This window comes from Gobius niger, assembly GCF_951799975.1.
Source record: "Gobius niger genome assembly, chromosome: 7".
In the NCBI taxonomy this organism is placed as follows: domain Eukaryota; kingdom Metazoa; phylum Chordata; class Actinopteri; order Gobiiformes; family Gobiidae; genus Gobius; species Gobius niger.
In genome coordinates, this window is record NC_136858.1 from 15,237,314 (window position 1) to 15,259,688 (window position 22,375).

Below are 22,375 nucleotides of genomic sequence, written 5' to 3' on the forward strand. Positions count from 1 at the left end.
CTCAGACTGACTCTCAGGCCGACTCTCAGGCCAACTCTCAGACTGACTCTCAGGCCGACTCTCAGACTGACTCTCAGGCCGACTCTCAGGCCGACTCTCAGGCCGACTCTCAGGCTGACTCAGGCCATTGACACCCATGCAAAATGTGTGCATGTTGCTTTACATCCCATTTTTTGGCTCTTTTGCACTCAGACGTCACGCAGAGATTTCCTTGAAGTTTCTCAGAATTTCACACCTTTGCCAAACTTGTTCTGATTCTGTTCCTGGTCAAAGTATTTTTTCCCGTGCTCAATAGGACGTTTTTGCCAGTTTCCTTTCAAAAGGAGTCTCAGCACGCCCTCTGACGTGTTGTAGAACCTGTTTTTCAGAAATCCAAGGGTATTATCTACACGCATACATTAGTTTATTTCGTACCACAATACAGCCCTCTGATAAAGAAACAGCATAAAAGGCTATCATCGATTTTCTCAAATCAATTAGCTCCTTGAAATACAGGCTGCTTAGAAAAAGTTTAAAGAAAGAATGATGATACAGGAAGAGTCCCTTGTTTTCCTTTAATTTGTCCTCACAAGGTTTTGCTCTCTAAAAGAGCCCCTTCATCACAGAACACAACAATTTAACACCTTGAGCACTTTGAAATTTGATTCCCATGTGTTTTTCTCCTTCAGTAATCCAAGCTGCCTTGCCCATTGTTGGGCGGCCGCCGTGTAGCTTCTACATTACCACTTGAATAGAATTACACACTATTCATTGATCGTAGAAAACAGTAAAAGAAGAGGACACCAGTCATCTTCTCTGTCAAAGGCATTTTGGTTGCAAATGAGCGAGCCACAAAGATGTGAACACAATTACTATAATAGCCCTGCTGCTCTGAAAGGCATGGAGCACTTATCTAATGCCGGCTTTGTGTAGTTGTCTTTGAGGTTTGATTTTGTAATAAATGGCTCACATAAAGGGCACTATAATAAGATCCTGGATAATCTGATAAATACTGTGTAATGGATGAATCATTTTTCATTTGGGAATTTGAAAAGTGGACTAAAGGAAAGACTCAGTAGGGCAGCGCAATTAATCAAAACCAAATCAAAATTGCAACATGGATGGTCCCAATTAACAAAGTGTAAAGGCTGTAAATATTCCCATCTGTTGTTATGCTGTAAGAGAATTTGTGATTTTGAAAAGAATTCTGTTGTAAAACTCAAAGTAATGTGTTTCTAGAGAATAGCCAACTCTGCGTGCTGACTTACATTCAGGTGTTGCGCCATCATACACAGTTCCGTTGTCAGGATCTCGTAATGATGAGCCTTCTCCGTGGCTTAGATCTGTTCAAGCACTTTTTCACCTACGCGACGCGTCCATGGGCAACCATGCTGTTTGGTCGAGACGTCCAGCTGGGCACTTTCGTTTACATCGTTGCTCCTTCCTTGATAACTCCGCATCTGACAGCGTTGCTAGTTTTAGTACTTTTTCCGACCGACAAAATGCAGAGAACAGATGCGTGCGACCCTGTTTCATGTGGTTGCGGATCTTACCGCCCCAACAGCAGTGCTAGTTTCTTCTTCTACTTCTACTTCCACTTCCACTTCCACTTCCACTTCTTCTACTTGGACTTCTTCTACTACTTATTCTTCTTTTACTTCTTCTTCTACTACTTCTACTTTTACTACTTCTACTTCTTATACTTTTACTACTTCTTCTGCTTCTTCTTCTACTTCTTCTACTTCTTTTACTACTACTACTACCTCTACTACTTCTTCCACTACTTCCACTACTACTTCTACTACTATACTTCTACTACTACTACTACTACTACTACTACTACTACTACCACTACTACTACTACTATTACTATTACTACTTCTACTACTTCTAGTACTACTTCTACTACTACTTCTACTAACTCAATGGTGGACACACTGGGACATAAACTAATGCGTGGGCCGCCACCTACTGTACAGTGCTTAGTTCCTTGGTGTCTGAACATGTTTTGTAGCAGAAGACTGACTCTCAGCCTGACTCAGGCCATTGACACCAATGCAAAATGTGCGCATGTTGCTTTACATCCCATGATATGTTTCGGAGATCTATTTTTAGCAAATGTGAAAGACGCTATTACCTCAGAACTTGAGACGTTGTAAAATGTAGGATAAAAAAACACCAGCAGAGGGCGCATTTCTGCCCTTGCTTCTGCAGTTTAAGTGGTGAAATACCGACTATCATGCATGACATCTTGGCCCGCCCCTGGCACCAATCTCGGGTCGGGCTCGGGCATAAGATCTATACTCTAATTAGCGCGGAGGAGAAATTCTGACCACGGACAGGATGAGAATGAGCCTGCTGAAAGTTTCTGGGCATGCATTTTGAGAGTGGAAGAGGTAGACGGACTGAAAATGCAGACTTACTGAGACAGGTTGTTTCTGATGACAATTTAAGATTAAAAGCCTTAGACCTTAATTCTTAATTTCTTCATTGATCCCCAGCCCAGCCTGTTGCCTTTTAACTTCACCTCGATTTCTCCACTTTTTGTGTTGCAGCCTTATATTCTATTTGCCTCTTATTGAAATATGCCCGCCTAACAAGGCTTTAACAAGACAGAAGGAGGGCTTGGGACATTGGCTGCCGCGGAGTGTTTAAGCTTGGTGCTCGTTAATTTTCGAGGGGGGAAAACCTAATTTCACAGTAAGCGCATGGGGGGATTTGGCTCCTCCACTCTTCGCCTGTTGCCTATACTCTTAACTGCGGCATTTGAATTAGATAGGCTCACTCCCTGACGCAAAAACAAGTGGCCAATTAGAGCGTTTCCCTTGTTCCCTCGGAAATTGTCCCACAATAGAACGGCCAGACATCTCACTGCCAGTATCTTGTTATCCCCCAAACGGCGAGCAATTTTCAGCTTTTTTTCCCCTTGTCTTTCCGGCAGGTTTCTGTGGTGAACGCATTGGACATGCAAGTGGTGGTGTCCACGGTCCCGCCCCATCTGGTGGAGGAGAAAAAGGAAGAGCTCATAAGGTACGCATCTCCAGTGGTGGAACAAGCAAATTTGAGGAGCAGTGTTGGTCATGCCGTCATGGAGCCCGCCGGTGAGAAGGTTGTTGTCGATTCGATCCCTCAGTCTATCTGTGACATAATGCTTTTTTGGACATTCACGAAACATTGAGCATGTAGCTCAATGTTTTTCCATACTTAGTGGTAGTAGCTACTCTTATGGTCACAGCTGCCCTGAAAAAAAAAAAACAATGTAAGTGAAGCTGCCTGTTTTTTTACCAATCACAGACCATGTTGTCACAACAGGAAGACAGAATTAACCACTAGTAAAATATGATTTTAAGATTATTTAACAAGAATGTGATGCTTTTCTTTGTGATCAACTTAGAGGATGACGACAAATTGTCCTCACTGTCCTCTGTATTTTTGATGGTGTAGAGCACTCTCAGAAGAAGTATTTTCTCCCTCTTGTTGCCATCTATTGAAAGTATGTTGGTCCCGTTCCAAATGGATATTGAAACAGCCATTGCTTATTCGTGTTGATGTGCAGTAATTCTCCTACAATCAAAAATTTGAGCCGAGTTGCTAATGACTCCTTGTATCCTAAAGTTTTTTGTGGCAAAACGACATTGATTGTTATTGTCTCTGCTCTGCCGGCCGGTGCTATCGTAAAACCACTAACGTCCTTGTCTACCAAACACATATCCAGCTTTTCTCTGACTGATTCATTTGCTGTAGTACTTTTCGATCATGGCCATCGGAGCCTTGAAGACCTTGAAGACCCAGACTACTTTGTAAAGAAGGCTAACCAGTCTGCGCTCAGGACCTTTGTTGACTTTTTTTCCAACCGCTATACATGATAAGACATGTGTGCACCTCAATGTACTGTACAGCCAAGACAATATTTTGAGCACAGCCCTAATCTGCGTCATCCGACCACCACTCACTCATTGAGAGCCTTTTATTTTAATTAGTTGCCAAAAAATGTATGAAGTGAGTAATTTGGCCTTGCTGTTGTTCATCTGCTTGCTACAGAATTCTCTGCTTGCTACAGAAACTTACTGGATGGGTTTTGCAATCAAAAACTGACCCATGAAACACTTAACCCTTTCCGGTGAAAACAGCTCTCGAAAGATTCCATGGCAATGCCCGCTGACTGAACCCGTCTCACAAAAAGCTTTGAGTGTCCAACTGTAAGAGGAGTGAACACGACCAGTCCCTCCATTCCAGTACAAGGACAATTTTGCTTCCGCAGACAACAAAACAATCCTACTTTAGGCATTATGTTGACATCCTGTGACGCACTATTGACGTACTATTGAATTGATTTCATACTAAACCTCTGGCACATTGATTTAACCTGCATACATTATTGTAAATCAAGCTCTTAAACTGCCTGTTCTCTGGGCCACGTTTTGCAAATCTGGTTTCATTTCTCATACACATTCACGAGCAGTTCTGAAAGGCAGCTCTGTTTTTTTTTGGACAATCTTTGTCACCTCATGTACAAGGCTGCCTTTTGAAGACATTTTAATACTTTTATCTCAAACATCTTGGATTCAATTGATTCGGTAACAAGTTTAGCTTTTTTTTTGTCCATAACCTCTTCAACGGGAAGCAGAATTGTAAATGTTCCAGAAGTCTTTTAAGTCTATTTACTGCGGTATGCCTTCCTCTTGCTTAACGACTTTACCTGAGCGCTCAGACTGTGTTGTCCCCGCCCGGCATTGGGAGTCAGCAAGGCTTTTCTTTTATTGGCCGTAATTTGAGGTGTGGATTTTGTGGTGCCTGAAAAAGGATTATCCGAAGGCAGTGTTTTTTTGTTTTTTTGCCAAGAGCTTAGTTTTGGAGAAGAGAAGGCAGCACAGCGGGACCATCCAAGGCAGAGAAGGGCCGCTTACGACCAGCCCTCTCAAATTACTGTGGATCTGGAGGTGCTGGAAAAGCCTCAGCGGCCGGACCGTGAAGCTGTGATAGAGCATTAAGGGGTAACTTTAGAGACAAGTTAATAGAGTGTAGTCTATTAATTAGGGGAATTCAAGAAAAAATGCCTGACCTCGTAACATCGTCAAACTGTTAATGCTCCTAATAATGGAAAAAAAAGGCTACATTTATAGTGCATGAAGCCATTTCTATAACCAATCTACATAACAGCCCACGTTTTAACACAGATGAGTGTAAATGCTTTGTGTCCAGGTTGCATCTCTAAACTGTTCCCATTTCCCCCCGCCTTCTAGTATTATGGAGAGCTACATCCAAGACCAAATCCCCGGTGCCAAAGTGATCGTGGAGGCCATCGGTCCTCGTCGCCACGGTGACGGCTACGAGCTGGAAGACTGGAGTAAATCGGACCTGATGGTGTATGCCATCGACCCCCTGACCAACCGGGCCATCCAAAGACAGGAGCTCTACAAGTGAGTGCCTCTGCTCCATTACCGCATGTACTTCAATTTGATGTTCCCGCGCCCCGCTGCGGCTGCCCCCCTCTAGGCTTAAAATGTATTCTCATTCGCCAAACATTGAATCAGCAGAAAAACAAAGAAAAAAGTATCAACTCCCATCGGCCATATTCAGCTATATGTCTTGGATTACTGTGTATATCTATAAGTCAGACAGCCTGTTCGAATAGCTGTATCCTTCTTTAAAGAAAAAAAAGAGAGAATGGTCAAACTTGATGATTTGAAAGACCGCAAAAAGCTATATGCTATTTTCCTTTGTCTTATTCATCATGGTGACATGTAAACAAGCAGCAACCTCCCTCTCTCTTGGTACAGCTGTATTTTTGGCCCTTTTTTCTGCAAACTGCTTTTGTAGTTCATGTGTTTCTGTGTTCAGTTCAGTTTCCTGTGTTTTTGTGAGGACTGCAGAGAGTCCGTACTAGCCCTGAAGGACCTAGCTTTTTAAATTGAAACAAACAGCTAGCTTATGAGCTAAAGACATTTCAGACCTTCAGATTTCTTCATCTGAAACACTGAGGAGGCACCAAGAGCCCCCCACACCTGCAGCAGGAAACACAAAAGGGACAAACGAGGAGAAGATGGTGAAAGATGGTTGTGGTACGGAGGGAGCTGCGCAGGAGGAAGATGAAGGAGGAGCTGACCAGTGCAGGACACCACGCTCTGAAACGGGGATGAACCCAGGAGGCGCTGCACTGTTTCAAATGAGCACTGAAGCCTTCCAGGTTTCTTCCAGGTGCTCCGGTTTACCCCTACCTCCTGAAACATGCTGGTCAGGTTGGCCCACAGTGGCGGCGCGCTCAGTCACAGCGGCTCAGGACTAACCCAACACCTGAACGCAACAAATAAAGCACTTACTTACTTCAAAGTGATTTACAGAACAGAATTTATGCTTGTCTTTACTTGCCAGATGGTCGTTACATCGAATCATTTGCGAATATTTTCACAGACAGGGCGGTTTGTACATAGTAAAATGAAGTCACATTAATTAACAAGTTTTCCCAGTCCCAATCACACAGTTTGTTTCGCAGTAGTAGATCAGACGCGGAACAAACAACAGTGACAACAACAAGAACCATACAGTACATACTTGAAAACCGTGACCGTCCGAGTGGCACGTCCAGCCTCACTGTTATTGTTTTGCATCTACACGTCCTGTTTCGGCGCCTTTCAGAAGTATCACAGCCAAAGTTCCAAACCATTTTTCATCTCTTCAGAGGACGGCGGCAGTCTTAAGACAGCACCTGAGGACAGCTGAGGCTCCTTTTTTTTGTTTTGTTTTTTTGTTTTTGTCTTCCCCCTCCATCTGTCAAACCACACACATTAATCTTTAAAAGGCAACCCCACCGCGGCAGTGAAGTGCCAGTCAATAGGAAGCACCCTTTTTAGCAATTGTTTCTCCCGCACCCACTCCACCTATTTACTCGCAATTTCAACGCTAACCTCATCTCTCACCCTTGGATAATGCTGAGCTTTTTATCCACTTAGTTCGGTCTGCCGAGAAAACCTTCCATGAATACCATCATGACCATTGCCGTTCATTTAAAAGTCACCCACTCCCAAATGACATTTTGATTCATTTGTACGCGTGTCCTTGGTAGTCCCCGGGGGAGGGCGACTGCAACCTTTTCCTTATTGGAGAGGGGGGGAGAGAGCATTGAGTCATATTGGGGGTTAAATGATTGTGGGTACATGTTGGTTGAGTAGCGTAAATTTGAGGTCAAGTGTGAGACTAGCGCTGATCAAAGAGTAGCTCTAGCTATGGATGAAATGACCTTAACAAAACAAAATTACGTCCAGTGTTTAACAGACAGATCATGGAAATTGTGATATGTATCCTCCATTTCCACATTCATGTTTGTCCCATTTGCTTTACTGGTCAGGACAACAGCAAGTGTATGAAAAAGCATTTAGCAAATTGATTGAGACCCAGTATTGTTAACTCATTGACTGCCAGCCAGCCAGCAGCTCCCCACTGCCAGAGGTTTTTCAGGATTTTGACTGTTTATTCAAGACCCACCGATAGATTAGACTCTCTTCTTTCATCAAAAAAAAAAAAAGTTTGTTTGTACCTCTTTCCATTCTTTACTATTCGTTCGTAGAAAATAGGTGAAATCACCCAAAATGCTGTTTTCTGACCAAAAAGCTGAGAAAAAGAAAGAGCAATGCTGCCACCTAGTGACTCGATAAAATAACTTGTAATTCTTTTATTGAGTCACTAGGTGGCATCATTAGGCAGCACAACTAAGATTGTAACACCAGACATGCTCAAGGCTTTGCTGCAGCTGTTCCCATTGAAAAACCTAATTGACGTCTATAGATGTCATTGGCAGTCAACTTTCGTATTTCAATTAGTCAATGAGTTAATAAGGCGCATCACAGCAAGAAACAGTAAGAATATCCAGCTACCTGCCATCTGCAATCTGGAAGTTGCGTTTTACTCACAGATTTTCAGAAACTACAAGGTCTAAGCTTTCAAATGACAAAAATAAAGGACCCAAAAGAGGAACAGTTAAGCGACAAATGAAGCAATGAAAACGCAACAAAAACACGTCAAAAAGGCCTCTAAAGCACAACAAAGATGTATGCCGGAACACAGGACTAAAAAAAGATGAAAAAGCAATAAAAAAAGCCACAAAAATGTGACATAAGTGCGGCAACAAAAAGTTTCAATGAGTTTTGTTGGAAATGTGCTGTTACACTGGCCTATAGGCTGTAAGATTTTAGATTTGGGCAACGCTGAACTGAAGAAAATATGCTCGGTTAAGGTGGGGGTTAAGCACTTTGTTAGCACTTATATTTCAAAGTATCAAACATCTATTACATCTCATCTACAGTACATGCCTGCAGAGGGATTTGGAGAGTTCATGTAAAGGTGACAATACCACCCTTCATGACAGTACAATGTTCTGAGGCGAACATAGTGTAGAAATGTTCTTGACAATGCTCCAGCACTGCTAACCTTTCAACAGACAAACAGCCTTTCAGCCAGCGTGCTGTTTACAAATTCAGCGCACATCATCACCATGGCTATCATATCGAAGGGCATGATTGCATGTTGTTCATCTGCGACTCGACTGTCGGACCAAAATGAGGGAGAAATCGCCTATAGCCTGTGCCGCTTGCGTCGGAGTGCCCTTACACCACCTTGAACGTGGGTCTTTGTGCAATTTGCATCCCCGGAGAATAGCTGAAGCCAAGAAGTCTGTTAATGACCTTCGGCTCTGCTCGTTTATTCACCTATAGGAGAAAACAAAAAAGATGACAGTTACTGGATTCGCTGCACAATGTATAGAAACTTGCCTTGTCGTTATGCAAACCTCATAATGCCTGGTTAATAAATGAATGTTACTAACCACACATGCTGGACAATTCAATTTGCGACATGCCAATTTGCCACTTTTCCTTAGCAAACTAACAATAAACAAATCATCTCGATACCTGGACCACAATGAGATAATCTCTCCAAATCGTACCCTTAGTGTTTATTTTCCCCAATCTCCTCAGGTCACACTAGGATAATTCAGATTCTGTTTCGGGTGACAACTCATTTGAACGGGTGCCACTTAGAGGCAGTTTGTGCGGAGATGGGCTTCAGCTCAAACCGAAACATTACTCTGTCATTTTGTCAACATGATTACAATGATTTTTTCAAATTGCAAATGCAAACATATGTCTCTACATGAGGGAGTGGAGATTGATGTCACTTTTATAACTAAAAAGTGGCGCATTAGTAAAGAGATTTTTAAAGAGATGCCTACATGTATTCTTTCAGCTGTAGGATTCGGCTATCCTCCAATCTTAGACCTATAACTGACCTGGCTGGAGACTGACTTATCTTCCAACTTAGCCATTTGTCAAGGTTGTCATTGCAAACTAACTGCATGGTGACTTGGCAGATTATTCCTCTTTGGGTCGCAACGTGCCACATTTGCTGCAGTAACTTAATGCCCTTAAGTGTCCCTGAGTATTCTTGGGAGAGGTTCAAACCTGGTTAACCTTGGGTTGATGAGCGGATAAGCTACGATAGAGCCAGCTCCAGACTTTAGGGACATGGTCTGAAAGAAAACGTTAAAGGATCAAATAAAATAAACAATAGAACAGACTTTCTGGTGTGAAAGAACACTAACTACAACAGCTTCAGGACTAATTTCCTACTTTCATATTGGTCACAATCAGCCCCTCTTTTCAGAATTTATTCGGTTTCTGAATAATTCTCCAACAACTGTCAATAACTTTACTCACATGTGTTTTGCAAGACAAGAATGTGCCGATGTGTCACTTTGTTTTTAGTTTGGGAAGTATTCTATTATTCTAAGAATGCACAGGGGCATTAACATTTTTATTACAAAGAACTCATAGCTACATAAAACTCTAAACTGCCAAATAAAAGTCTATTATAGAGAATAAAACTCAGTATGTTTTGTTTTTTACTGCTGCCCCTATCTACCTTATTCAGGAAGTGGTGATGGGCACCGCCATCCAATTTGTGGCCAAACTGCAGTTCTAACTTTTTGATGTAACATCTAACCTTTCAGGCATACCTCTGAGTAAATATATTGATCGGCTTTGGTTCTTGACAGTGCCTCGCTGTCAGACCATCAGGGCAGACTGACAACAGAAAGTAAGCAGACATATTGCTAAAAATGATTTGAGGTCACTTTTTCATGTCGCCTTGTCACTCTGTTCACAGGTGAGGCAAAGTTATTTCCTTTGAGCTTTTTTGTGAGTTTTCCATTTATTCCTGTATCAACCTTGGATTCCCTTCTCACGGGAAGTGCTTACACAAAAAGGAAATGCTTTAACAACAAAAGTGGGCGGGGCTTGAATAACTCAACCCTCTCTTCCCAAATAAAAACATCTGCCTGTGTGCCACTCTCACTCCCAGGTTCCTGGACGGTAACGTGCTGGATATCAACAAAGAATTCCAGCCGCACCTGGGCGAGGGAGGCCGCATCCTGGAGATCCGCGACCCAGACGTCGTGGCCAGCGTGAAGAAAGCGGCTCAGGCCGTGGGCTACACTGAAGGAGCTCTCCTGGCACTGGCCATCATCATCATCCTCTGCTGCATCCCCGCCATCCTCATCGTCATGGTCTCCTACCAACAGTGAGTACAGCCCAGTATCCCAGAAACAATAACCGCCTGCAAACTGCAAACCATTCATCAGCTTTATGAGGCTGTCGAGGATTTGGAAGTCAGATTTGTTTTAATTAGCGAGAGTTTGGGATTGGGACAGAAAAAAGCCTGGATGCATATTTCTGAATATGCTTTTTGTCTGGCTGGATTTTTATGGCAATGTTATATTGTTTTCAAGATATTTAAAATGAACAGCAGTTATTGAGCCATGCAGCCCTATACAGACGGCATCGCATCATAGAAGGGGGCGTGGCCTCACCGGGGGGGAAACAGAATCTTATGGGAAACACAATTTTTTTTTTTTTTACACTTGTTTATCACATACAAATAAAGTCAAGTCTAAATCAGGTCCATATGGATGTTAACTCAGCAGATTATTCATTAGAAGCGAAAAAAGAAAAGAGAACGGCAGTCATAGCTAGTGCATTAGCACAGCGTTAACATGAAGCATCATGTTAGCATTTTTCGTTATTTATGTATTTATGGGCTGTTGAACCACTTCGCTCCTCCCCATGTCTTTGTATCTTTATTTAGTGGAAAACTATATTCATAATAGAGCATTAGTTAAAGTAGTTTTTGAATAATTGGAGAAAGTTTAGATTTTTCTCCTAATTGTTTTCCCCTTAACTGTTTTCAAACATGACCATTTGGGCGATGCCAGTGATGCCGTCTATAAAATATGGTTAGCATTTCAGTGATAAGTTGTGTGTGTATGGCAGGATAGGGCCAAGTATGCCAACTTCAAGCTTCAATCTTGAATGTTTTATCCAAGAGAATAATTGAGAGATCACTAGATACTCATTATTTTTCACTTGTTGAATCTGTTAAAGTTGGCCAAAATACTGCTAAAATTGCAAGGTGACTGGTTGTTTTTCATTTGCCCCATGAGCACAAGATTAAACAGGACTGTGTCTAATCTATGGCCTGTGGAGCAAACGTGGCCCTCGTTACTCCAGCCCAATTTAAATAGAATTTTTAAAAGCAAAATCAATGAAAGTGCAGTTGCGTTACCCAATGAAGTGAAAATTTCACCTCGATTTGATCTTGATCTTTATTACATAATCCTGTAAAATGCGGCTCTACAGGCCCTCCATCATACATATTTCAATATGCAGCCCTCGATGGGGAAAAAAGTTTGGACAACCTTGATTTAGATTGTGCAACTTACACCCATCCCCTTTGGACCGCTCGCAGTTATTTTGTTCATCTTCTTCCCAGCCAGAGGATTCCCTTCCTCACTTTTATTGATATAGCAGAGAAAACAAGTTTATACTGTAAACCCTATGGACCGCGAAGTTAAGACCTGGCATGGCCCCCGAATATTGCTTATGAAAAGAGCTGCAGGCCCCTTGGCGCCGCGCTGTTGTGTGTATCCGCATCTCCGTATCTCTCTCATCGCACATGCTGACTGCGCACTCAGGGAAGCAGGCCCAATCTCCCTGCTCACGCTCTGTGAAAGCACACCCATTAGCGCTCATTTGCCTCTAATATCGGCAGCCAATTGTAAAAAATCTTGTCAGTGTTGATGCTGCTTAATCTACCCGCGCGGCAATCAACACCGGCTCATATCGCTGTGCGCTTCGCTCGGCTTTGGGGGAAGCCAGTTTGAGGGCTGGAGTAGGCGGCAATGGTGGAAGTGATCGGAGGTGTCAGTCGCAATTTAAAAGTACGGGAAAATATTTGAAATGGGGTTGATTGTAACAAATGTAGATGCTCGTATGCATTTATAGACTTTGGAAAACTTGTCATCTGCATTCGACCGAAATCTAAAGGTACATTTACAATCTGAAATTCAATATTAAAGCAGAACTGAGTAACTTTTGCCTGGCATGTTATTTTTTACTCATTAATTGTCCGTGACAGTAAATACTACACTGAAAAAAGACAAAGGGAAGAAGGGATATTGAGCATTGTGCCACAAGCCAATTATACAATGGAGATATTTTTTTCCGCTCAAACTTGGCTGCAAATATTGCTAAAGTGGCGCTGGCCCACAGTTAACTTTGCCCGTTAGCCTGTTAGCTTCTCCTGATCGCGATAAACCAAATAATAACGTTCTGCAAAATGTTCATCAACAAAACGAAAGTTTTAGAGAAAATGCAGTCAGGACTTACCTGTGCCATGTCATAAACCTCAGAAATGTGAGCCAGAAGTGATGTTGTAGACAACTGTGAGCAGCGCGGGAGATGTTTTCCATCAGTGTGTATCGGAGCTGCGGGGTCGGAGGCAGGGAAAGTTGTGTGGTTTTCTGGCCAGAGACACCAGGGGGAGATGAAAGACCCCCCCAATCATCACTCTAACACTTGTATTACCCTCAGAGGGACTTTGGAAAGGATTTATTATGGTAAAAAAAAGTTAAAAGAAATAATTACTGAAACAGACCTTTGCACATTTTAAAGTCATGATGCATTTTGTTTTAAAGGTGTACTATGCAACTTTTTATGTAAAAAAAAAAAAAAAGTTGATATTAATACGTATCACCCAGCGGATGCTTGGGTGGTTAGCATAACGCTTTTACTTACCATCCAGATGGCCTGTAGGACGCTCCAGGGTCAATTGTTTTTGAGGTTTTTGCTGCTGATTGAACCGTATCCATGGTTACGTATATATTGCATTCTGAAAACCTACCAGAAACCCTAATAAACCTGAAATAAAATTGATCCTGAGGCAACATAAGAGCCACCGGGATGGAAAGCAAAACACCAAGCTGATTACCCATACAGCCCCTGGGTCACTGACAGATCAAATACTCACTAATTTGACTAATAAAAGTTACAAAGTGCAACTTTAAACTGTGTTTGCAAACGAAATTGTGAAAGATGGAAGACCTCAATGATTCTGTGATAGATTATGACTTCTTGAGCTAATGTTGTGATTAACGATGGGATGTATTGTGTGTGATTTATAGCAGTGCTTCCCAAAGTGGGGTCAAGACCGCCTGGTGGTTCACGGGACACTTAAATGGGTGTCACAAGATGATTTAGATTTTTTACCTTTCTGACATTGAATTTGATGTATTTTTTGAAGGAAAATAGCATATTTTAGTTAAATTCAGCCTAATATCAAAATGCAATGTCCAAAATATTTTAAAAGTTTTGCTCCTTAAACTATTTTAAGTGCTGATTACGTTTTCGGGAGTTGCAGCCAAAAAGGTTTTGGGACCCCTGATTTATAGTATAGGGCAAAACAAAGTGAAACAGTGAGGAGGAGTGAGACATTTAGCAATTGTCAAGAGGTGGGAATCAAAGTCCCAATGCTGAGGCAGGCCATGTGCGAAGTAACCCCTATGCCATTTTATGTGCTATCCATTTATTATTTTTGATCTTCCAGGATTTTGTATTTTCTCTCCGCTGGCTCCCCGACCTACAAAAACACACAATCAGATTTATCGTTTTTTGTTGGAAATCCCTCCCACAGTGTTATTGGAAGTGAAAAGTCGATAGCACAGCTTTGATTCCTCACTTCAGTATCAAAAAGTGGTACCATGATTCAATCTCAAAGACATAAGCTGTTGTCTGCTGAAAGAACGTTAGGCTACAAGCTTAATACAGCAATTTCGCAAAGAAACATGTGCGTATTTTATAAGCCCCTGCGTTCTATCTCAATTCATGACGTCAAATTGTAGAACACTGCCAATGCAAAACGACTCAAGATGTCACTTTTCTACTAGTCATTAACTGCAAATATGCCATGTTTATCTTCACGGTGATCGCAACTGTGAAGTCGAAGCATGTTGACATCCCCGAGTCATTAGCTTGCTTTTATAATCGGAGATGTTTCCAAAGTGTTTGTCAGGAGCAGATGGGGGAGACTCTTGTCCTACACACGACTCGTAAGTGGCTGACACTACTCTTAACGCGCAGCAGATGGCACTTTGTTGTCTGACATCACTGTGGGGGAATGGAGCTGATTAAGACCATTATGTCACTCTCTATTGTCAACATCACTTATTGCGTTTGTAAGAAAATGTGAGAAGAAAAGAGAAAGGGACAAAGAGATGTGATTAAGCTGAAATTTAATTGCAGTGAAGTAACAAGTTTAGTATATTAGTAGTGTGTAGTATATACAGATTTTTTTTTACATCAGGGGCACCAGTTTGACCATATCCAACACAATAAAACCTGAATACTGTCCATTCGTGTCTCATTGTCGGCCTGTAATTTTGTGTCGCCTAATGGATCACTAACTTGTCTTTTTTCTCTCTCTCTCTCCCCTATTTGCCGGCGCGTGCATCTCAACTCACCCCCAGGTTCAAAGTGTAAGTAATGTTTTCATTGACATATTAGTTTACGGTTGAATAACCGACTATTATGACGTGTGGACATTATTCTATTGCGTTACAGCATCACTCGCAAAAGCTTGAAAAATCTGTTCTCTCGAGGCACTTGAGTAAAGCGGTAGTTTTACAATATTGCCGGAACAACGTAGAAGTAATTAGATGTTTGCAAAACCTCTTTAGTTTTGAGTGTATTGCAGAAGTAGCAATTGTATAGCAATACAATGGAGCAATATTTCATTTGTTTTTACTCTTAAACCATTCACTCCAATGTTATTACCTTGAACGCAGCTAAGCCGTGAATCATCACTGTATAATGATGTGTTTTTTACTAACAGAAACACTTCTTGTTTTGCAGCTGTATAATGCAGTGAAACAATATTGTCTCCATAGAAAAAACTAAACAGCACATATACCCTCCTCTGCCCGATGCCCATATACATCTTTAACAGCACAGAACTTTTGAGAGTATGATAACAATGGTTAATTATTAAATGTGCTCGCAAATAACTGTCATGTATAATTGAGCGACTGTGGCTCTAACAAGGCTGTCTCTGCGGTGCACAGGCTACAAGCGGAGTGTGCCAAGACCGCCAGGATCCAGCAGGCTCTACCTCCGGGAGGGAAGGCTGCCCCCGCGGCGGCCGCCGCCGCTGCTGCTGCCCCCCCTGCTAACGTCTACGCCGAGCTGGGAGACGGCGGCATGTGAGTCCAGACTGACCCTCCGTCTGCACCGCGCATCGTCCAAACAAAAACAAATCACTCAGGCCAACAACTCGCGTTAAGCTGCTCATGCGCATGTGCCAAACGGGCCACACAGAGGGAGCAGCGTTGTGAAGTTCTGGCATAAATTAATGACACTCTGAACATGGCAAGAATGTAAATTATTTCACTTTACGTATCTATTCAAATTGAGGGATTCTGAGGACATGGGTCATCTATTTGACTCCTCCGCCTTAAGTAATTTAGTTATTCTGCTATTTATTTAAACTATTAGAGTTGTGACCAAACATTAGACATTCATTTCAATGCTGTTATTGTTTTACACAGCTGTTGAACCTTGTGACACATGCTTTGTTGTTGAATAGCTCTTGCTGATGCTTCCCATTTGTTATTCCGCCTTACAGCAACTTACAGTAGCCTAATTAAGCACGTCGCAGACACACAATGGAGCAAAGTAACCAGCGTTCGATTGGACTGGAAACCTTCCACTTTCTTCTAACAGTAAATCTGGCTGCCAATCTGCGCCAGCGACTGCTCCAACAACCAGCAGTTACACGCACACACGCACAAAGTCAGTCATAACATCAATGTCCACTTCCATGTTTCTGTCCAAGTTTGACACACTGCCCCCTTCTGGCTAGTGTTGCTACTGCGCCAGGGTGCATGCGGTCCAGAACCACAACTGCAGTGAAGCAAAACTAGTAGACCAACAAGTTAACCTCAGGGCATTAACCAAGGGCTTTTCTACAGTTTAGCTTTACCCAAATCTAAAAGCATTTTGTAGTTTTTTTTTTCTCCTGTTTTTGTTGCTTTGTTTTTGTTTCACCACATTTTTGTCACCTTTTTGTAGCTCTTTTGTCACTTTTTTGTCGTAGTATTATTGTTCCTTTTCTGGCACGTTTTTGTCGCTCTTTTAATAACTTTGTCGCATTTTTTTGTCGCTTATTTGTTGTGTTTTTATGACTTAGTTGAGGCCTTTTTTCGTTGCTCTTTTGCTACGCCTTCCTTGCGTTTTCATCCTCGTTTTCGTTGCTCTAGCTTTTATATTTTGGGTAATGCCAAACTGGAGAAAATGTGCTCAGTTCAGTTCAGTTCAGTTAAAGATTAAACAGTTAACGCTTTAGTTCGAAAGACAACTGCTCTACCACCAATGTCGCCATACTTCTCCCAGAAACATATACATTTTGTCCGACAGTTCAGTATATATTACAAGGTAAAAGGACTTCATTCGTCTCTGCCTCTGCTTCTGTAATAACATTTTATCTACAGACTCCCTACCACTTGCGCCAAAACACTCTCACCGTATTCAAATCACTTTCACGACTTGCTCCGACCTGACCACGGCGCACCTTTGCTTGTTAATCGCAATTCTGCTCCCTTCATTAACACGGGCCTTGCGTTGCTCCCCCGGCTCCTAAACATAAATCCCTGGAGACGTTTATATGCTGCGCGTTTTATGTCTGTGTTTTCAACTTGACCTCTTTTTGCAAGGCTTGTCCTTCAAGGTGGGGGAGAGGATTTAAAAAAAGGCTTTTCTTTGGCCAGCGACCTGCCTGTGAAGATACTTTTTTTTTTTTTGCTTTGAGCTTATGGCTGTTTGGAGGATAAATCTTGTTAAGTTACATTAAGCCATTTCGCAGCTGTAGTAGAATGTATCACCATGCAATAAACCGCATTTCTTAAGAAGTTGTGGTACTACTAGAACCAGCAATGATGTAAATACGGATAAACACAATGCATTCAGTAATTAAACTGGCGCTAGGCAATGTTTTTGTAACGTAGATTTGTGCGTTTCCAACAGCACTGAACGAGGGGCAATGGATATTTAATGTTGCGCTGTAAAGGCTCTGCAGTGTTGAGAACAGATGCCGTCCAGCTCTCCACAGCTAACCGGTGCTTGTGATTTTGAAGCAGGAGAAAGTGCCTCTCGTGAGGGTTGTATTGGGCCTAAGTGCTGTTTGTTATAGAAGCAGCAATGGTGACGAGTGGAGATGGTCTTTTAAACAACTCCATTAGCATTTTAGCATGTTAGATGTTAAAAAAAAAAGAAAAAAGACTCCGTTAATGTCTGACTTTTAAATTACCTCTGGGTTGAAAAATCTGATTTCTCATTTTCCTAACTTTGTAGAAAAAGCTACTATTATGAACTTTTTTTATACCTAAATATGAAATTGTACATACATTCTTCCCCACAAGGGTGATGCAAAACTTTGGCAAACATCTTTTTCCTCGTGGGGCGCCACTTATTCATACAAAAAAGCGTGGGCCAAATAGCTGTGACAACGGTAGTAGTTGCACTTTTATTACAATTGACTTCAGATCATAGCAACACCACCCAAGAAGTGACTTCCTGTTTCGATCCAGCACACCAAAATAAAAGCGCCATCTAATTTATTAGTTCAGCAGTTGAACCAGCATTGGTTCAACTTTCTTTCTGCCTAACTATTAACAGGCAAAACGTTGCAAGTACCTGTTGAACTAAGCAATGAGACGAGCTGTGTGCTTTTATTTGGGCGTGCTGGATCGAAACAGGAAGTCACATCTTGGGCGGTGTTATTATGATTTGAAGTTATGCACTGAGTAAATTGAAAACATTCATTATTATGTGTATTATATAATTTAAATGGTGTAGAAGTTGCAGAAATAGTATGAATAGTAGTGATTAGGGATTCACCGATACCACTTGTTCTAAAAACTGATACTGAAGCTGATACCGAATACCGATATTAGTACAAGGCATTTTCTTCAAACACACTAAGACTGACTTTTTCCACAACAGATTGTTTAGTAATGAGTTACTCATTTACAATTACCTGAGAAAAGCAGTATATCAGAATTGTACATATTTTTCGTTGAATAACATTTTGGATATTTATCGAATATCAATGTATCATTGTTTTCACATTAACCGGCTTGCTACAACTCTGTGTGGATTTTCCCCTGTTAGCGTATTGGAACTTAGCATGTAGCCTACAGCCTTTTGATTATTTCTATCTATATCTGAGTACTTTTTAGTCGCTGGGTTTTACAGATACAGTTACTCCCTGAGCATAAAGTGGCTCAGAATCACCAGACCCGTTAGCGGCTAGTTAGCAACATTAACACGTCGTCTTGTAAACACTGCAGACCCAGCGCTGCATTAATATGAAGACAGCATTTAGCACGGGTTAAATCCAGCACAGACTCTGATTTAGGGAGTGTAGTCTGTAATAAAATCAGCTCTACGTGGAATACTGTATTTCAACTTAAAAATTCTCCAGTTTGCCACACGTCAAATGGTATCGGTTTCTAGTATCAGGACCACATTAATGATGGTATCAGTGCATCCCTAGATGGTGACTTTTCTTACTTGGTAAAATTATATGCATTTTTTAATATATGAAAAATATGAGTCATGCACTTACTCTCATTATAATCTCTTAACATTACAAAGCTCTATTCAACACTCTTCCTCTTTGTCTACATTGTACTTTTCCATTGTGGTCTTCTTACCATCTGTCTGTGCTCTGTCTCCATCTCCATTCCCCTGTCTCTCTGGATTCAGACTGCAGTAAGTAATTATCTTTGATGGCGATATATATAGGCTGTATTGTACAGAATGTGTTAGCCTTGTCGGAAAATAGTCTTTTGTCCCGGTTCTGACAAAGTAGTGCTTTAAGTTGTCATTAGTAATTTCCTCTCTGGAAAAAAGTTGTAGACTGAAGTAATGCTCCTTTGTAGATACTGTATCTTCAAGGCTCTTTCCCATTAGAGCTTGATATCACTCAGTGGCCTGACTGAACAAACTTTTTATTCACTTCACTGTGAGGTTAGCTATTTGCATTCAAACTTTAGAAAAGGCTTTTTTTTACATGCTTTTGATTAAACTATTGGTATATATAAAGTACATAAAAATGTAACTGCAAAGTTTAGTGCCAATAGGAATATGACAGACACACAAGTGCTAATCAGTTGTGTAAACATTGTAAATAGTCTTTTCTCGTCATTAAACTCATGAAACTGCCACTAACTTGAATGCCCCGATGTGGAGCTCATCTGATCCACAAAGAGCAATTTGAATAAAACAGCGTTCTTATTCATTTTCTTAATACATTTTCATCTTTATTGCATTATACTGAATGGATTCCCCCCTTTTTTATGAGCTTGCTTTATCTCCTTTGGTCATTATGTTTTCAGAACAAAGTATAGCGATATTAACATTTAAAATAAGATGAGATTGCAAACCGACATCAATTTAGCAACACACTAAAGCACAGAATAATGTTTGAAACTATGTATTACAGTTTTCACTCCCTCTTTTCACTTTGGTTCAGACAGTGCACTGAGTACATCCCGAGCTCTATTCGCAAAACTTTGATCAATAATAGCACCTTGCCTTGTCTGCGCTCCCGCTTTTGCCCTTACTATCCACATCACCTCTTTCAAGTCTCTTTCTTCTCCCCTTCCAACCTCCACCGGCGCAGGGTTAAAAAGTCTGTCGCTGCAGAGGCCAATCACCAGAGGAACATTGGCACCTTTCCGAGTTGCGCCGCAGCAGCCCGTGGCAATGGAGCCCTGCGGGTCGGCATCCCCAAATCGGAGAGCAACGTGACCTACCTCTCGGACCGCCACCCTCTGACCAGGCACAACCCGGTGTACGCCGACTACAGCCCGCTCAGCAGTCCTGACTACCACACGGACAAGGAGTTGCATTTTTCCTTCTCCCCGACCCACCCGGTGTGGACGATGCCCGCGAGAATCCGGGGTGGGCTCTTGGGATACGACTCGCCAAAGAGACAGTCGCTTATGAACGTGGCCGAGTGGGAGAGACACCTCCTTCAGGCGACAGATAAGGTATCGAGGGAGGGCAGGCAGACGTTGGACGCGCTCCTTCTGAACAGCTCCGACGGGAAGCTGTCAGTCCGCGAGCAGGCCCGGCAGTTCGAGGAATTGGGCCTCCCGCAAAACTCCGTTAGCTCCGTTGTCGTAAGGAACCAGGACAGCAGCGGCGACGGATTGGATTACCCGTACAGTCCCGGGTCAATTGGACGAGATGTTCCCCCCGGTTGGATCATCACTCAAGGGGACGATTCCTGGCCCGTGTACAGCCTGAGAGACACTCTGCCAGATCTGCGAAGGTTGGGCAACGGCGTCTCCGACTACAAGACGGGACCGCCTTGCCAGATCACTTTGGAGATCATCCCGGACCCGCCGGAGCAACCCCCGCCTCCTCCGCCAACCCTTCCCAAGCGCCCACCCTCGCCCGCTACCTCTGTTCCTTCTAGCCCCCCACTCTCCTCCCCACCTACCCCCATGTACCTCACCCCCCCACAGGCCTCCTCTCCTCCACCGATCCCCAAACAGCCACCTCCCCCACCACCCCTTCCGCCACCACCGCCACCGCCTCCCCCTGTGTCTCCCAGCGTCGACCCATCCCGCCAGGCCGTCCAGTTCATCCCCACCCACCTCCCTTCCGCCTCGACTCTCCGGCCGGTGTCGGAACGCAAACGCCCGCCTCCCGTTCGATCCGACTTGGTTCCCGGGACGAAAAAGGAGCTCAAAGGCATCCTAAAGAACCTGCAGAATCTCGCTGACATTGAGCGGTCTGTTGCCAACCTGTACAGTCAAGTGGACAAGGCTAACAAGGTTCCCAGGTTTAACAAGGGGCCACAAGAGCCGGAGAGTCCAGAGAGCGCTACGGAAGCACTCGGCCCCGATCCGCAGCGCGAAGGGGGCTCGCCGAAAGCCTCTGCCTTGAACTCCAGTGCGAGCGGCGCTGAAAATGGGGCCAACGGACAGGCCACTGACACTGAAGAGACGGAGCAGTTGAACTTGGACGACCCGAGCGGTGCAGATGCGAGTGAGCGGTCCTCCACTCACTCCACTGTGTTCTGACTTCAACTATCGCCTCATTCATCTCATTCTGTTCATTTTTACGTGTTCTCAACTGTTTTCCACAAATCTGTTTCATTTTCTACCATTTCTTTTTACAGATTTTAGCACCATGTCCGCGCTTACACTGTTTAGATATACAACTGGACCATTGTATGAGCTGGTGCTATTGCGTAAAGTAGGAATTGCGTGAGAAAAGCTTGGTAGACAGAGGAGTTTCACGCTGCTGCAAATAGTAAATATTTACATGCAAAAACAGTTCTTTGTTTGGGTTTTTCTTCACTCTATTTATGTATCTCAAGGGCAATGCCACTGGAACTAAATGAAATGAATGAAAGGATTTGATTTGGAGGTAGTGACTTAAGAGACATATCATGTTACCTTGTCCAACATACTTATGGTATTGTTGCCTCATTCACACAGTTTTGAATAATCGTGTTTGCTTAGGCCGTTACATTCTTCTTCTGCCGCTAAGGCACTCCCATCATGCGACTGTCTGATTCGCCATATTGATCCAGTGGTCATTTTGGAGATCTGACAACACATGAAAGGGCTTTTGTGTTTGAGCTGCAGCTGTTGTCACAGACAGATGTGTCAACTCCTCAACAAGCTAATTTCCTCTCAGTAGAAATGTGCCTGGCTTTTATGAAGAGCTATACAGAAAGTGCTTGAAATTGCTTTATCCTTTTGATTTTATGTAACCCTTCAACAAACTTGCTGCCACCTAGAATATAAAACATGAGTCCCTTCATCAGTTCTGCTTAGTTTACCCGGCTTTTTATGACCTACCTTATATAAGTGAGACAGAGGGTCCAGCTGAAACACTTCAGTTTTATTGTAATATTTAGACATGGCATGTTAAAAGCAGCCCTCTTGTGAGAATGTTTCAGTTCCTAATCTGTACATGATCCTTTTATCACCAAAGCT

At 42.6% G+C, this 22,375-nt stretch overlaps 2 protein-coding genes across 4 annotated transcripts in view; both read left to right on the forward strand.

The window, feature by feature from the left end:
- LOC306965443 (protocadherin-15-like) overlaps nt 1-22,375 on the forward strand; it is a 494,180-nt gene that overhangs the window by 452,966 nt on the left and 18,839 nt on the right. For 2 of the 3 annotated variants that reach the window (XM_079559864.1, XM_079559863.1), the window contains exons 28-30: nt 2,921-3,009; nt 5,223-5,399; nt 10,330-10,569. In XM_079559864.1, the coding sequence (XP_079415990.1) occupies nt 2,921-3,009; nt 5,223-5,399; nt 10,330-10,552 (489 nt within the window). In that variant the 3' untranslated portion in view covers nt 10,553-10,569. Of the gene's footprint in view, nt 1-2,920; nt 3,010-5,222; nt 5,400-10,329; nt 10,570-15,421; nt 15,560-22,375 lie in introns of those variants that run through there. The other variant, XM_079559865.1, reaches the window with a different exon arrangement.
- LOC306965085 (protocadherin-15-like) lies at nt 19,850-21,451 on the forward strand (the record flags this gene model as incomplete). Its single annotated transcript, XM_079559329.1, has 1 exon — nt 19,850-21,451. One exon carries the CDS (start codon nt 19,850-19,852, stop codon nt 21,449-21,451), a length of 1,602 nt encoding a protein of 533 aa, XP_079415455.1.